Source organism: Geotrypetes seraphini, chromosome 4 (genome assembly GCF_902459505.1).
Source record: "Geotrypetes seraphini chromosome 4, aGeoSer1.1, whole genome shotgun sequence".
Classification (NCBI taxonomy): Eukaryota; Metazoa; Chordata; class Amphibia; order Gymnophiona; family Dermophiidae; genus Geotrypetes; species Geotrypetes seraphini.
In genome coordinates this window covers 119,872,048-119,888,899 of record NC_047087.1, presented here as the reverse complement: position 1 = coordinate 119,888,899, position 16,852 = coordinate 119,872,048, and the positions used below count along the sequence as shown (strand labels likewise).

Below are 16,852 nucleotides of genomic sequence, written 5' to 3'. Positions count from 1 at the left end.
AGGCACATCCTGTAGGCAGCCTGCATGGGTGCCTCTCCTCCTTCTCCTTCCCAGTGTGTCACAACACACCTGAAATCTCAGGAGGCACACTGGTGTGCCACAGCACACAGTTTGCGATACACTGTCTTAGACCAGTGTTTTTCAACCTTTTTACACCCGTGGACCGGCAGAAATAAAAGAATTATTTTGTGGACCGACACACTACTAGGACTAAAATTAAAAAACCCCATTTCCGCCCCATCTCCGCGAGCTTGGTCACCTAAGTAACTATAGAAAAATAGACAAATATAGTGCAAAATATAGACAGCAGATATAAATTCTCAAAACTGACACGTTTTGATCACTAAATTGAAAATAAAATCATTTTTCCTACCTTTGCTGTCTGGTGATTTCATGAGTCTCTGGTTGCGTTTCCTTCTATCTGTGTATCCTTTCATTTCTTTCTTTCTGCACTCAGGCCCAACAATTGTCCCTTTCTATTCCCTCCCTCTTTCCTTCCCATGTATTTAGTGCCCCCAGTGCCTCCTTTCCATGCCTTTAGTGCCCCCAGTGCCTCCTTCCCATGTCCTTAGTGCCCCCAGTGCCTCATTCCCATGTCCTTAGTGCCCCTTCCTATGTCTTTAGTGCCCCCCAGTGCCTCCTTCCCATGTCTTTAGTGTCCCCAGTGCCTCCTTCCTATGTCCCTCTCACTGCCTTCCATACTTTGTCCCACCCCCACTCCCGAAGCCAGCCTGTCTGCCTGTCTACCTCTCTCTCTCCCTCCTTCCCTGGCCAAAGCCAGCCTGCTTGCCTGACTACCTTCTTCCCTCCTTGCCAGCAAAAAAATAAAAGCCTCCCTCCTTGCTTTCCCCTGCTCTTACCGCCCTGCTGCTGCTGCTGCTAAACCCGACAGGAAATCTTCTTTCCGCTGTCAATTCTGACGTCGGAGAGGACATTCTGGGCCAGCCAGGCAGTGATTGGCTGGCCCAGAACGTTCTCTCCGACATCAGAATTGACAGCGGAAAGATTTCCTGTCAGGTTTAGCAGCAGAAGCAGCAATCTTGCTGTCCCTCCGCAAACCAGCAGAAATTTCCTGCGGACCGGCACAAGTCCGCGGACCGGCGGTTGAAGAACAGTGCCTTAGACAGTTGAGATGGGAATTATGGCAAAGTGAATGATTGTGGAGGAGATCTGGTGATGTTGATGGCTTTAAAACCTATCAAATTAAATTAAAAGCAATTACCCTTTCCATTTTAAATATGTGACACAAAGAGTTCCACCAAGAGCTATAATTCAGCCTATCCCAATTTTTCCAATTATTCATAATCTGCTGTATGGCAACCCCTCTCATAATGGTTAGAAGCTTATTGTTATTAGAGGATATTTGGCTTTTAGCCCTCATTGACATACCAAACAATACGGTGTCATAGGATAAAGCCACCGGATTATCTAACAAACTATTTATTTGACCCTATATTGATTTCTAAAAAGCAAGTATCAATGAACAATAGAATAACATGCAGCAGGGTAATTTTAAGAAATTTCAGGTTATTTGGGAGTCATTAACAAGATACTGTAAAGATTGAAATTACTGCATAGAATAAATATTATTTTTTTTTCTTTTTGTTCATGCGTCCAGGGTGGGGTGGGGGGTGGGAATATTTTATGATTTCTTATGCTTATGAATAACTGTTGGGTATGAGGGAGGGGGGATATTTGATGCGAGTTTGAATTTGATGATATATTAAGGGCTCCTTTTATGAAGCCGCGTTAGCGGCTTTATCGCATGTAATTTTTTTAGTGTGTGCTAACCCCCACGCTAGCCAAAAAACTACCACCTGCTCAAGAGGAGGCGGTAGCGGCTGGCGCGGCCGGCAAATTACACATGTTAAACCGCTAACGCGGCATCATAAAAGGAGCCCTAAGTATTGTCAAAGTATAAAATGACTGTATTCTATGTTACACTTATTGTGAGTTTTAAAAATGAATAAAGATTTGGAAAAAAAAATTAAATTAAAAGAATATTTATGGATTTGTGAAGAGAGGAATAAATATTTTAAGAATATTTGGCAGTGCATATACTAATGCATAATACCAAAGAACTATTTCACGCAGTGCAATTTTTAGCTCATGGCCATGATGGTGTAAAGGGAGTTGAAGGTTTGGAGCCTGATGAATAGGCAAGATATTTGAAAAGGAAAGTGAAGAATTTGGTAGGTGTGGCAGGTGGATGTATGGTAAATGAGGCTTTGATTGATATGGAGGATGATATGGAAGGATGGCTGAGTTTTAAAAGTGACTGAAGATGAGGTAAAATGCGAAATAGATAGGCTGGCTCCAATGAGATCAGCATTTCAAGTTTCAAGTTTATTATTAGGATTTTATATACCGCCTATCAAGGATATCTAAGCGGTTTTTACAATCAGGTACTCAAGCATTTTTCCCTCTCTGTCCCGGTGGGCTCACAATCTATCTAACGTACCTGGGGATATGGAGGATTAAGTGACTTGCCCAGGGTCACAAGGAGCAGCGCGGGGTTTGAACCCACAACCCCAGGGTGCTGAGGCTGTAGATCCAACCACTGCGCCACACACTCCTCATTTGAGCCTTGTTCTACAGCATTTGTGAAATTAGTTGCTAATGAAGGGATTTCTGTGCTAAAAGCAATTATAAATAAATCATTGCAACAGAGAATTATGATTGCTACTGTGAAACATTTATTAAAAAGAAAAAATTTAGACCCAAGAAATTTTAGTAATTATAGATCAAGTTCAGGTATGATCAAGGATGGTATTTGCGAGCACATCGAGAGAAATGGCCTACTGAGAACAAGCCAGCACGGATTCTGTAAGGGAAGGTCATGCTTAACGAACCTTTTGTACTTCTTTGAGGGAATAAGCAGTCGGGTGGACAATGGGGAACCCATAGACATCATTTACCTCGATTTTCAAAAGGCTTTCGACAAGGTGCCACATGAAAGGCTGCTTAGGAAGCTGTGGAACCACGGGGTGGGAGGGGATGTGCACAGATGGATCAAGCACTGGTTGTCGGGTAGACTGCAGAGGGTCGGAGTAAAGGGACAATATTCTGACTGGCGGGGAGTCACGAGCGGTGTGCCACAGGGATCGGTGCTGGGGCCGTTACTCTTCAACATATTTATCAATGACCTGGAAAAGGAGGCAAAGTGCGAGGTTATAAAATTTGCAGACGATACCAAACTGTGCGGCAGAGTTAGATCCAGGGAGGAGTGTGAGGACCTGCAAAGGGACCTAGACAAGCTGGAAGACTGGGCAAACAAATGGCAAATGCGCTTTAACGTGGAAAAATGCAAGGTCATGCATATAGGGAAAAAGAACCCGTTGTTCAACTACAAATTGGGGGGGGGCATTGCTGGGAGACAGCAGTCTAGAGAGAGACTTGGGTGTGCTGGTGGATGCATCACTGAAGCCATCTGCGCAGTGCGCAGCAGCCTCGAAAAAAGCCAACAGGATGCTGGGCATCATAAAGAGGGGCATAACAAACAGGATGCGGGAAGTCATCATGCCATTGTATCGAGCGATGGTGCGTCCACATCTGGAATACTGCGTTCAATATTGGTCGCCGTACCTCAAGAAGGACATGGCAGTACTTGAGAGAGTCCAAAGGAGAGCAACGAAACTGGTAAGAGGGCTGGAACACTGCCCATACGCCGAGAGGTTGGATAGGCTGGGGCTCTTCTCTCTGGAAAAAAGGAGGCTCAGGGGAGATATGATAGAGACCTTCAGGATCATGAGGGGCATAGAGAGGGTGGATAGGGACAGATTCTTCAGGCTGAAGGGGACAACAGGTACGAGGGGGCATTCGGAGAAACTGAAGGGAGATAGGTTCAAAACAAATGCAAGGAAGTTTTTTTTCACCCAAAGGGTCGTGGACACCTGGAATGCGCTACCGGAGGAAGTGATCAGGCAGAGTACGGTACAGGGATTCAAACAGGGATTGGATGGATTCCTGAGGGATAAAGGGATCGTGGGATACTGAGAGAGGTGCTGGGATGTAACACAGGTATAGAAAGCTAACCAGGTAATAAGTATAGAAACCCAACCAGGTCGTGCATGTTCAAGACCGGAGGGTTAGGACTTCGATGGGAAGATAGGACTCAATGGGAAACCAAGGTGGCAAGGGGGCCCCTTCTAGTGATTCAGACAGGTCGTGACCTGTTTGGGCCACCGCGGGAGCGGACTGCTGGGCAGGATGGACCTATGGTCTGACCCGGCGGAGGCACTGCTTATGTTCTTATGTATGTTCTTATGTTCTATTATGCCTTCAATTGCTAAAATTATTGAGCAGGTAGTCTTAGGTGATCTAGAGGAGTTTGTGTGAAAAAAAAGAATATGATAGATAATCATCAGTATGGATTTAGGAAAAGGCACAGTGTGGAGACCTTGATGACATCAACTGTGGATGTACTTTGGTATGGACTCAATGTGGGGAAGACGTTCTGTATGGTATCATTGGATGTGTCTACAGCCTTTGATACAGTGGATGTAGACATCTTACTATATAAGCTACAGATGGGATGAGTGGGAGGGGTAGTCTTCAAATGATTTCACTCTTTATTGAGTAAATTTGTGGTAAAAAGTGGAAGTTGTCTTCTGTGATTCAACAAAAGGGGATGTCAAAAGGATCCATTCTGTCAGCCCTTTTGTTTAATATTTATGTAGTTTCATTAGGATAGGTATTGAAGAAACTGGATGCCTATTATCGCATTTACGCATCCTTTTCCCCAGTGTAGACAGGTATTGGGTATGTGGTCAAAAATTGACCGATTGCATGGGAGAGATTAAAATCTGGATGAAAGCAAATAAGAACATAAGAATAGCCTTACTGGGTCAGACCAATGGTCCTTCAAGCCCAGTAGCCCGTTCTCACGATTGCCAATTCAGGTCACTAATACCTGGTCAAAACCCAAAGAGTAGCAACATTCCATGCTACCAATCCAGGGCAAGCAGTGGCTTCCCCTATGTCTTAATAATAGACTATGGACTTTTCCTCCAGGAATTTGTCCAAACCTTTCTTAAGTTGGTCCTAAATTTGCAAAAAACAGAGGTTATATTTATTGGAAGGGATCGATCATTATTACAAGTTAAAGAGGTGAAGCTGAAAGTTGCACCTTGATAAAAGGAGCCCTTAGTTTGTACATTATACGGTGAGCTACTGGGAGCCAATGCGCTTTCTTAAGGAGAGGTGTCACGTGATCAAATTTCTTAGCTTTCGTTATAAGTTTAATAGAAGCATTTTGAATAATCTGTAAACGTCTGATTTCATTGTCAATTTTGCCTTATATGAGACTGTTGGGGGTTTATTTAAATTCTGGCCTTGCTATGCAAGAACATACAGTATACTCCAGGTTATTAAGGGAATTTTTTTTCCAGCTGAGAACCATTGCAAGAGTTTCACCAATATTGTCAGTATCTGATTTTCAAACAGTAGTGCAGAGTTTGGCAATATCTAAAATAGATTTTTGTATTCTCCAGGACCAAAATTTTTGCCATTGAGATGGAGAAATTATCTGTCCTATCTCAATACTCCAAATATCCCTAAGTCCTGATCTCTTTTTTTTGTTTAAAAATTCGTTTATATTCTTATACCATTTTGCGGCTTGGTGTCCTTGAAAATCCGCTTGAAAACAAAGGATTGGTAAACTATATTGAGTGTTTAGATTCTTCCATTCAGGGAACCCTTCCTGAATGGCCTGCTTCAATTGCATCCATTTAAAATATTGTGTTTTATCTAATCCAAATTTTTGTTGCAATTGTGAAAAACTAAGCAGTGATCCATTTATTATTATATCTTTTAAAGTACGTATACCTGCTTTTATCCATTGTTTCCATACTATTTTAAATCCACCAATTTTGATCCTGGAGTTTACCCAAATAGATTGATTTAAAGATTTAGTCAATGGATCTTTTGATAAATTGCTTATAAATCTTAATGTTTTCCATGTATCTTTTAGAATTCTATGATCTTTATACCTTCTAGGTATTGTTATACTAATGAAATGTTCTGGATGTAAAGGGAACATGAGGCGCCATTCTAAATATAACCAGTCAGGTACATTTTCCATGAGATCTGGGAGGATCCAATACATTCCTTGTCTTAAAATATAGGTTTGATGGTACCTATAGAAATTTGGAAAATTTACCCCTCCTTCCTTAATTGTTTTTTGTAATGATGCTAAAGCGATTCTTGGTCTTTTCCCAAACTAAACAAATTTTGTTAGTATACTGTTTAACTTTTTATAAAATGACCCCTGAAAAAATATTGGAATCATACTCATTTGATAACAAACCACAGGTAAAATCATCATTTTAATTGTTTGGATTCTTCCCCACCAAGAAAGATGTAAAGGATTCCATTGCTCGCACATTTCTGTTATTTTCTTTAATAAAAGTTTTTCATTCTCTTTAACTGTTTCATCAATTGTATTTTTTATAAGAATACCTAAATATTTTAGTCCTTCCTCTTTCCATTTAAATGAATATGAATCATATAATCCTTTGGTGCAATGGATATTAATTGGAAGAACTTCAGATTTTTCCCAATTGATTTTATATCCAGAAAACTTTCCAAATTTTTCTATTAAATTAAGTAGATGTGGAATGGTGTCTTCTGGTTCTCTTAAATATAATAATATATCATCTGCATATGCAGATAATCTAAATTCCCAATTAGAAAATGTGATTCCCTTTATTCCCTTAGTTTGATTTATTGCAATTAATAAGGGTTCTAGAACGATATCAAAAAGTAAGGGAGATAAAGGACATCCTTGTCTAACTCCCCTTAGCAAGTTAAATTTATCAGATAAGTTATTGTTTATATTTAATCTTGCTCCAGGGGAGCTATATAATGTTTGAATCATTTTAATAAAACCAGGTCCTATACCAAACCATTCTAGAGCTTGATACATAAACTTCCATTCTACTCTATCAAATGCTTTTTCTGCATCTAATGATATTAGAAAAGCTGGATCATTCAAATTTTTTGCTAAATTTAGAGAATGAAATGCTAATCTAGTGTTATGTGAAGAGTGTCTTTTAGCAACAAATCCTGTTTGGTGTATATCAATAATAAAAGGAAGAGCTTTTGCTAATCTTATAGCTAGCACTTTAGCAATTAATTTAGCATCTACATTCATCAAAGATATAGGCCTATAATTTGTTATCAATGTCGGATCCCTGTTTGGTTTTGGTAAGACAATTATAACAGAATCAGCCATAGTTCCTGATATATTTTCATTGTTTATTTGATATTGATATAAATTTAATAGATAAGGTAATAAAATATTTTGAAATGTTTTATAATATTCAACAGTATATCCATCTCCACCTGGAGCGGATCCAACTCTAAGAGCTTTCAATGCTGATTCTATTTCTTTTAAAGATATATGTTCTTCTAAACTTCCTTTTATATGATCCGGAATATTTGGTCCAATAAATGCCTTTAAAAATTCTATACCATCTTGTTCTTTATTTTCATAAGTATCAGAAGTATATAAATCCTTATAAAAATCAAGAAACTGTTTTATAATATCTTCATTACTAGTGTGTATATTGCCCCGTTTATCCTTAATTGCAATTATCTTAGATTTTCTTTTTTTTGCTTTAATAAAATTTGCTAATAATCTTCCATTTTTATTTGAATTTCCATAATACTGTACCTGCCGACAGAATATATCTTTCCTTACAATTTGAGAAGAAATCTCATTATATTTAACTTTTGTTTTTAATAATTTCTGCAATGTATCATGTTCCCATTTAGTAATTAATTTTTGTTCTAATAATTTAATTTCTTGTTCCAATTGTATAAATTGTTTTTTAAGTTGTTTTTTCATATATGCAGAATATGATATGATATTTCCTCTCATTGTTGCTTTATAAGCGTCCCATAAAATTTCAATGTTTATGTTATCCGAATTATTGAATTGAAAGAATTCATGCATTTTTTCTTTAATATCTTCTATAAATTTTATGTCTGCAAGTAAAGCATTATCAAATCTCCAAATTGGTTTAGAATAAACTGATATATATTCTTTCTCGATTAGAATAATCTTCAATTTCTTTAGTAAGTATTTCTATTTTTTTTCTATCTGTTCGACTGTAACTTGCTTCTTCTTCTACAAGCATCATTCTTTCTTCTAGATTATTTGACTTTAATTCCAGGAGATCCATTTTTTTGTTTAGCGTTGAAACGTCCTCTGATATATTCATAACTTTTTTTGTTAAAACTGATAGCATTTCCTTTATTTCCTTTAGTTCTTTTATTACTTCTATATCTGTCATTTTTGAACCTGTCTCCTGTTCCAGTTTTGCTCTTTTATTGCTACCAGACAACGCGAAGTCATTCTTGTTTTGTTTTCCTGTTGCCATCCTTTTATCTTATTTTCTTTATTTAATCCAAGGTTTTCTTATTTTTTTTTAATTCTTTTAGACTTTTTGCAGACTTTCAAGGTCTTTTTCTTCGGAGCTCACTTATTAGCCGACCTTCTTCATGCGCGTCCAAGCTACTGCCCTGATTTACTCTGGCACGTCCCTGATGACATCATCAGAGACGCGGCAGAGCAAATCAGGGCAGTAGAAGGGCTTGAAGCAGCGTGTGAAGACTGCTGCACACGCTGCTGGAATCGCCAGGTTCGTAGTCGGGACCTCGGGAAGGGAAGGGGGGGGCGGCAAAGGACTAAGTGAGTCGTCAGACGTCGGGAAGGGATGGGAGGGTCAGACCGGCGAAAACACCTTATTGAGTGGGGAGCCGGCAAGGGAGTGTTTTCTGCTGCCGCGAGCATGGGGTCTGTTAAGCGCGCATGCGCACTCCTGCGGCCACAGACATACAGAATACGCAGATAGTAGTGCGCATGCGCAGCTAGCATTTTATTATATAGGATGTTGATCGTTTGATCTCAGTAATCTATTTGAGGTGTAGGGAATCAGTAATTTATAAATAAAAGCAGGAGTTTTGTAAAGCAAAGATTTGAAAGTAAGCAGATTTAGGGCTCCTTTTATCAAGGTACGCTATGGGGGTTATAGCACGTCGGACATTCATTACGCGCTAACCCCTGCGGCAAGCCTCGTCAATGGAGGAGTTAGCGACTAGCGTGGCAGGTGGTTGAACACACGGTATTCCGCGCGTTAATCGCCTACCGCACCTTGATAAAAGGAGCCCTTAGTTTGTACATTATACGGTGAGCTACTGGGAGCCAATGCGCTTTCTTAAGGAGAGGTGTCACGTGATCAAATTTCTTAGCTTTCGTTATAAGTTTAATAGAAGCATTTTGAATAATCTGTAAACGGCTGATTTCATTTTGGGCTATTCCCTTGAATAGAGCATTGTTGGCGCTAAAAATACTAGTGTGGCTTTGTAAAGGGGGGGGGTTATTAGAATGAATATTTTTCAGTAGTAGCCCTTCTCTGTTTAAAGGATTTTTGGCAGCTAAGGGCTCCTTTTCCTAAGCTGCGATAGCGTTTTTAGCATGCGTAGAATTTTAGCACGCGCTAAACCTTGCACTACGCAGCTAGAACTAACGCCAGCTCAATGCTGGCATTAGCGTCTAGCACACGTGGCAATTCTGCGCATGCTAAAACCGCTATCGCAGCTTAGTAAAAGGAGCCCTAACAGTTTATGATGATTGTGATGTCCTGTGAACTGTGATATACTGGCAGGTATTAATTTGTAATGTTTGTACTTTTTTTAGGATTGTTTATATGATATGTATATTTGTTGTAATGTGCTTAGGATTATGTGGAATAAAAATATTAAAATGAATAAAAATTATAGAAGTTAAACTGAACTTTTACTAACTTTAAATAATAAACTTGAACATCATACTGCCTTTGTAACTTATTGCAAGTGCTTATACCATCTAGCTATAAAGATTCTTATTTAAGAAACATACCAGGTGCTTCAAATTTATTTCTATTTAATCATTTTTTAAAATACATTTTCTTGACAGATCCCTCGATTGTGGAGTTATTTTGGAACTCTACCAGGAACAGTGACATCTCCAACAATTTATATAAATATTTAGTTGTAATTCCCCACTCTAACCCTAGGGGGATCACAGTAGCTTCAAACATTTTACCCAGCCCCCTCTTTGAGTTTACCAATCTTTAAAGCCTCAAATCAACCCTGGACTGAAGCCCATTTTAGAAAAATCATTGGCCTCTACCTTTCCTTTATATTACCCATTATTTGTATTCCGCCTACACCAAATCTTAGTTTGAGGCAGACTACATAGAAAAAAAAGAAAACAAAACAGCAATAAAAACTGGACGTGCTAAGTGCTCTCATATTAACTTTTTCCCGGAAGTGTGCTTTAATGCAAAAATAAGCACCTGACCTGAAAATAGAAAAATAGAAAAACTCTTTACCCGTGTTGCCAGTAGGTTGGGGGTGGGACGGGTGGGTGTAGGGGGGTGGAAGGATAGGGAGGCTTTTTTTGTAGGGTGGGAGTGGCCGAGTTCGGGTATAAGAACCCAACCTAGGCTCTGCAGGTTCCCACCTGTTCTGGTGGTCTATTGTTTTGTGCTCTGTATATTGCAAATGCTATTTCAGCTGCTTTGTTTGTATTTTGTCAATTCAATAAACAGTTTTTTTGGGGGGGAAACGCTCTTTAAAAAATCTCCCACTCAGCTTGGAGGAAGCAGTACTCATGGACTTCTGCTATAAATATCTGACTAGCCTTGTGCTTCCCTTTCAGTGTAGAAATGTATGGGCCCATTGGTGCAGCAGCTATAGCTAAAGCGTCAGCATTGTGAGCTCCCTTGGGAGAATAGTATAGAAAATTGAATAAATAAATAAATATTGCAAGAAATTGTCCTCTACCACCTTGAGGCATTTAAAGATGTCTCCTGGGGTACATTCCACTACCTTCTGGTCCCACACTGCAGATCGAATTCTCAAGCAAAGTTTTGGGCATCATTATTGACTCTACACTTTCCTTTAATGATCATCTCAACTCTCTGGTAAAAAAAAAATGTTTTTTTAGTCTTCACATGTTGAGGAAAGTGAGATCCTGCTTCCGTCAACAACATTTTGCTGTCCTTGTACAATCAATCATTCTTTCCAGACTGGACTATTGTAATTCCATCTATCGAAGTCTAACCAATAAAAATCTTCAAAGACTTCAGCGGATCCAGAACACTGCGGCTAGGTTGATCTTCGCAAAAAACAAATTCTATCAAAACTGCACTGGCTTCCAGTGATTTCTAGGATTCACTTTAAATGTACCTGCCTAATATTCAAGATCCTACATGGCATTCTTCATCCCCTAATTCCACTATCCTGGAATTCTTCGAGACCTGACACTACCAGATCCACCCACAAACTCAAACTATCTTTCCCCTCGTTAAAAGGCATCATGTAGGCAGGTAAATTAGGGAAATCCCTTTTCTTCAAATTCACTGAGCTTTGGACTAACCTCCCTGTCCCGCTGTGGAATTTAGGCTCATTCTAATTATTCCAAAAGCATCTGAAAACCTGGCTTTTCTCCAAAACGTAAAGCTATCTATTTAAAATGTAAAGCTAGCTATCCTCTTCATAACCTCTAATTTCTTATTATGTCCTTCTCTCATTTATTGAATTTACCTGTAAACCGTGCCGAGCTCTATCTTTATGGAGATGATGCGGTATACAAACTTAAGGTTTAGTTTAGTTTACTTCAGGAGACTCATTCAAGCTTAAGTATTTCCTTATAGTTTCCCTATTTTTGTTCTCACAGCTTTCTCATTAAGCAAAACTGCATATATTGAGTTTCAAAGCTGCTTCCTTCTTCTGTCAGCATGGTCAAATCAATGTTTTCCGTTTCACATTTGGGAAGCATGCTTTTTCCCATACATATTAGATCAATTCAGTGAATACATATCAAGGGCCCCTGAGTAGCACCTATAGTCTCTATAAAGTGGAGCTCTCTCCTTTCTGAGCCCAGTACCAAGACCCTCTTCCATGCTCTCATCACCTGTCGCTTGGATTACTGCATCTTGCTTTCTCAAAGGTCTTCTGCTAAGCCATCTCTCTCCCCTGCAATCTGTTCAGAATTCTGCTACATGGCTCGAATTCTGCCAGTGTTATAATAATAATAATAACTTTATTTTTGTATACTGCTATACCACAAACAGTTCAAAGCGGTTTACAGAGGAAGAGACTGTACACATATAGCGAAGATATAAAGAGTAATTGTCAAGTGTTTTGGTAACTAGTTTTCAATTACAAGGAGGGACAGGAAAAGGAGGGGAGATGGTTAGAGTTTGGTAGTTTGGCCGGGAGGGGAGGGGTTAGAGAAATTTATCAAAGAGGTATGATTTGAGAGATTTCCTGAAGGATAGGTAGGATGGAGCATATGAAATGAGGGTGGTCAGGCAATCATTCCATCTGCCAGCTTGGAATGCTCATGTTATGCTCATGTTACCCCTCTCCTCCAGCTGCTTCACTGGCTCCCTGTCGGTTTCTACATACAGTTCAAGTTCCTCTTATTGACTTACAAGTGTATTCATTCTGCATCTCCTTAGTATCTCTATATTCCGCCCTAGGAACTCCATCGGGTAAGTCTCTCTTGTCTATACCCTTCTCCTTTACTGCCAGCTCCCAACTCCATCCCTTCTACCTTGCTGTGCCATATGCTTGGAACAACCTGCCTAACTCAGTATGTTGGGTTCTGACTCTGGTTGTATTCAAATCCAGGCTGAAAGCCCACTTTTTTGAAGCTGCATTTAAGTCCTAACCCACATCTTTTGTCATTTCCTCTAAAGTCCTCTACCCTATCCACCTCATCAGTCCCCTTGTATTTCCCTACCTGTGCAGCAAACAGCACTGTAGATTCACCTTTTTGTCCTGTGTATCCGTCATAATTAGATTGTAAGCTCTTTAGAGCAGGGACCATCTCTTGCATGTTTAGTGTACAGTGTTGTGTATATCTGGTAGCACTATAAAAATAATAAATAGTAGTAGTAGTAGTAAAAAAAAAAAAAAAAAAAACCCCTGCCGCTTTAAATCTAGACCAAGGAGAGGCAATTCTGGTCCTCGAAAGCCAAAGTCAGGTGAGGTTTTCAGGATATCCACAATAAATATGCATAAGATAGATTTGCATCTCAAGGAGGCAGTGCATGCAAATCCATCTCATTATGGATATCCTGAAAACCTGATCTGCCTGTGGCTCTCGAGGACTGTAATTGCCTATCCCTGATCTAGACAAAGCACATGAGGAAATCCTGTGTTACAACATGTTAATGCCAGATTGAAATGAAGTTTAGCCCCATAATTTGCTATAATGTAGTTATAATAAATCCTGAACCTTACAGGGTTTGGATCACCACTAGAACAAGGGGTGTCAAAGTCCCTCCTCGAGGGCTGCAATCCAGTCGGGTTTTCAGGATTTCCCCAATGCATATGCATGAGATCTATCTGAATGCACTGCTTTCATTGTATGCTAATAAGGGAAATCCTGAAAACCCGACTGGATTGCAGTCCTCAAGGAAGGACTTTGACACCCTTACACTAGAACCATCCATGCTTCTGCAATCAGTGGTGCATGAAAATAATTTGGGGATGCCAAAAACAACCTTCACTTTTCACAAGGGAGCAGGAGGTTTTGGTATCACTTGCCCAAATCAGCCAGCTAACTGTTTTTCAAATCAGTTTCAACATGTCCAGGAAGATGAACCTACCTGGAGAAAATGTTGCCTTGAATTCTTTACCCTTTAATTGGCTTTAGGTAACTTGATGTTGAACTAGAACAGGGGTGCCCAAAACATCGATCATGATCTACCAGTCGATCACAAAGACAACGCTGATAGATTGCAGAGCCAGTATTCTCCCTAGCATTCCCCCAGTCACTGTCTCACCTTTAAAGTAGTGTAATTACAGCAGCCTGCAGAGCGAATGTAGCAGGCTGCTGTCAGCCTCTGTAGCACATTCCCTCTGCCTCGGTCCCGCCCCTAATGTCAGAGGAGGTGCGGGACTGCGGCAGAGGGAACGTGATACAGCAGCCAATGGGAGCCTGCTACATTCGCTTTGCAGGCTGCCGTAATTAACTTTCAACTGTAGTAGTTTGGCCTAGAGGGAAGAACGGAGGCGAGAACTGACCTGACAATCACTGTGCGCGGGAAGCAGCGGAGGAAAGGCCCAGCACGTTGGGGTGAGACTGTGCCCGTCGTGAGGGCCCCGGCGGGATGGGGGTTACCTTAGAGACACTGAATCAGGGGGGGGGAAGAGACAAAAGGTCCTTGAGGAGGGGCAGGAAAACAGCCTTGAACCAAAAGGGAGGGAGAAGACAGGGCAGATCCTGGACTACTAGAGGGGTTAGAGAGGGGAAACACCCTGAACCGAGGAGAGAGAGATGTCAGGCCCTGGGGAGGGGGAAGACAAAGAGAGTGAGAGAGACAAAGACCTGGACCAAAGGTGGGAGGACTCAAAATGTTAGCAGAAGGAAGATAGAGAGAAGGAGAAATCTGAGACAAAGGAGAGGCAGAAGAGAGAGGGGCAGATGTTGGACTATGGGAGGTGCAGACAGAAGAGACAGAGGGGAAGAGACCCTGCGGAAGAACAGAAAGATGCAAGATCATAACAGAGGAGGGAGAGAGAGGGAGACATGTTGCCAATAGGGATGGAGGAGAGAGGAAGAAAAGCTGGACTCCTGGAGGGACAGAGATGGTTGGGGAATGGAACAAGGCCTGGAGGACAGATGAGGTGCACTCAGTATATACAGTATATAAATAAATATGTGGGGTCTTTTACTAAGGCGCACTAATTGCTAATGCGTCCATAGAATATAACGGGTGCATTAACACTTAGCAAGCGCTAAATCGGCTAGCAAACCGTAGTACAAGAGTGGGTATATATTTAGTATTTTTATTGTTGGTAGATCATTTTGACTTGGTCATTTTTAAAGTAGCTCGCAAGCCAAAAAAGTGTGGGCACCCCTGAACTAGAGCAACAGTGCCAAGTAAAGTGTAGTTACTTACCTGTAACGTAGGTTCTCCGTGGACAGCAGGATAGTCAGGAGATGCAGATCTCCCATAAGAACCAGAGAAAACATATGTGGCTTCTGAGCAACAATGCCAAATAAAGGGTTAAACTAGAAACAGAGAAACATAGTCATCTCCTTTAACGAGCTCATCTTTATTTATTTGATATACTACAAATTTTGCTGGAGGGTCAAAGCGGTTTACAAAGTCATCAAAAAGACAAAACCTGAGGGAAGGCATTGGAAGACAGAGAGGGAGTTTTTAAGATTTTTGTTTTATCAAGCGACACGACTCCTTTAATTAGTGTGGGTGGCTGCAAGTTCTCTGAGTGACGTGATATGTCCCAAAAAAGGGAAGTTAGGCTGTTGTTTTTATACCTCATGCATAGAGAGTGACAGTGACAGAGGACTTCAAGCTGACAGCATGTGGGCTGAAGTCATCTTGAGAGCAGAAGCTGGAGCACTGCTGGCAGAGCCCATGACCACATAGAGCTTGCCACGGAATGGAAATGCACTTCTTGTAAGAGGAAATTCGCTTTTCTGAACGGTGCTTGTGTGAGGCGTGTCTCCTTATCTGGGTGCACAGCTCTGTATTTGTTGATGTGTGTCTGCATGCCTGCCCCCCCCCCCCCCATCTGATTCTTTTATCTTTAATGCTTAACTTTGATCTCCCAATCTTAGGGGAGGCAGAGGGCGGCTGAGACAGGTATCCCGGACTTTGCAGATCACTGGCTGGATTTTAGTAGCCATCACGGTCTTGGGAAGCTGCTTTGCCCCAGGTAAGGTTTGTTGGGTTTTTTAATAAGCTTTTACTTTCTCTTTCTTCTCGAAAGCTGTCTCTCCTATTTGTGCTTCTTGGATTTTAATATTATCCCTGGCAAAATAAACAGGACAACAATAATTGCATTCTGAGATTAATTAACATGAATATTGTTGTATTTGCATTTGACACAAATAGAACTGCCTAGAGGAATTAGTTTTATTGTGCAGTGAACTTTCAAGCTCTTTTTTTTTAAAATAGTTTGTAACAGAGATACTGATAATAGAGACTGCTAGTCTTACAGTTCGGTTTCAGATTCAGTAGTATCTTTAATTTCTCACTGTTGAGCCAGACTGATAGATCCTACCTCTTTTAAAGCTCTGAGCTAAAAACCCTTTGTGAACTCCAATGCACTTCCTGTCTGGTGGAATGCTCTTCCCTCTGTCTTAACATCTCCTTTGCATTTCCCATATGTACCCAATTGTTAAGCATGCCTTTGGTATTAAATCTCCCAATCTGTTGTCAAGTAGCTTCCTACCTACTCTTCTTTCCCTCTCAGTTGTTCATTAATTTTCTGTCTGAGTACCCCCCTAAGGTGGGCACTGGTGAGCACAAAGAGTACTGATGTTATGCTGTATCCCACCTTTCGCTGATGCAGCCATAAGGCAAAACGCTGGCCATCGAAGGTCAGACGGCTATGAGTATATCCAGCTTCACACACTAAACGATAAGTGATTTGTTAAGATTTTTCATCTAAGTAAAAGATATATTGAATTGTTTTTGCACAATTCGTTTCTGAACTATTACCAGAGGTTTTTATGCCGATGAAGTAATTTACCCTGTCTAGTTGGTGGAGGGTTTCTTCAGCTTTTCCTCCAGCCCTTTCCTTTTTTTTGCACAGCTGGTGTGGCTTTTGAATAGTAATTCTAGCTGGGAGTATTGTGATTATTGTGAATTCCACTATTTCCCCTTCTCCATTGAGAATATTGACCATTTAAACCTACTCTGTTTTCTATCTTTGAACCAATTCTTAATCCATAATAGGACATTACCTCCTAGCCCATGATTTTCTAATTTCCTCAGAATTCTTTCTTGAGGTACTTTATCAAATGCCTTGTGAAAAT

The 16,852-nt window shown here is 40.5% G+C and overlaps 1 protein-coding gene across 1 annotated transcript in view; it reads left to right on the top strand.

Annotated features, from left to right (window-relative positions):
• Positions 1 to 15,364: 15,364 nt before the first annotated feature.
• The window catches only part of CD80 (CD80 molecule), a 51,312-nt gene continuing 49,824 nt past the window's right edge, over positions 15,365 to 16,852 (top strand). The window contains exons 1-2 of the mRNA XM_033942571.1: positions 15,365 to 15,488; positions 15,650 to 15,747. Coding sequence (XP_033798462.1) covers positions 15,472 to 15,488; positions 15,650 to 15,747 — 115 coding nt within the window. The 5' untranslated portion in view covers positions 15,365 to 15,471. The remainder of the gene's footprint in view (positions 15,489 to 15,649; positions 15,748 to 16,852) is intronic.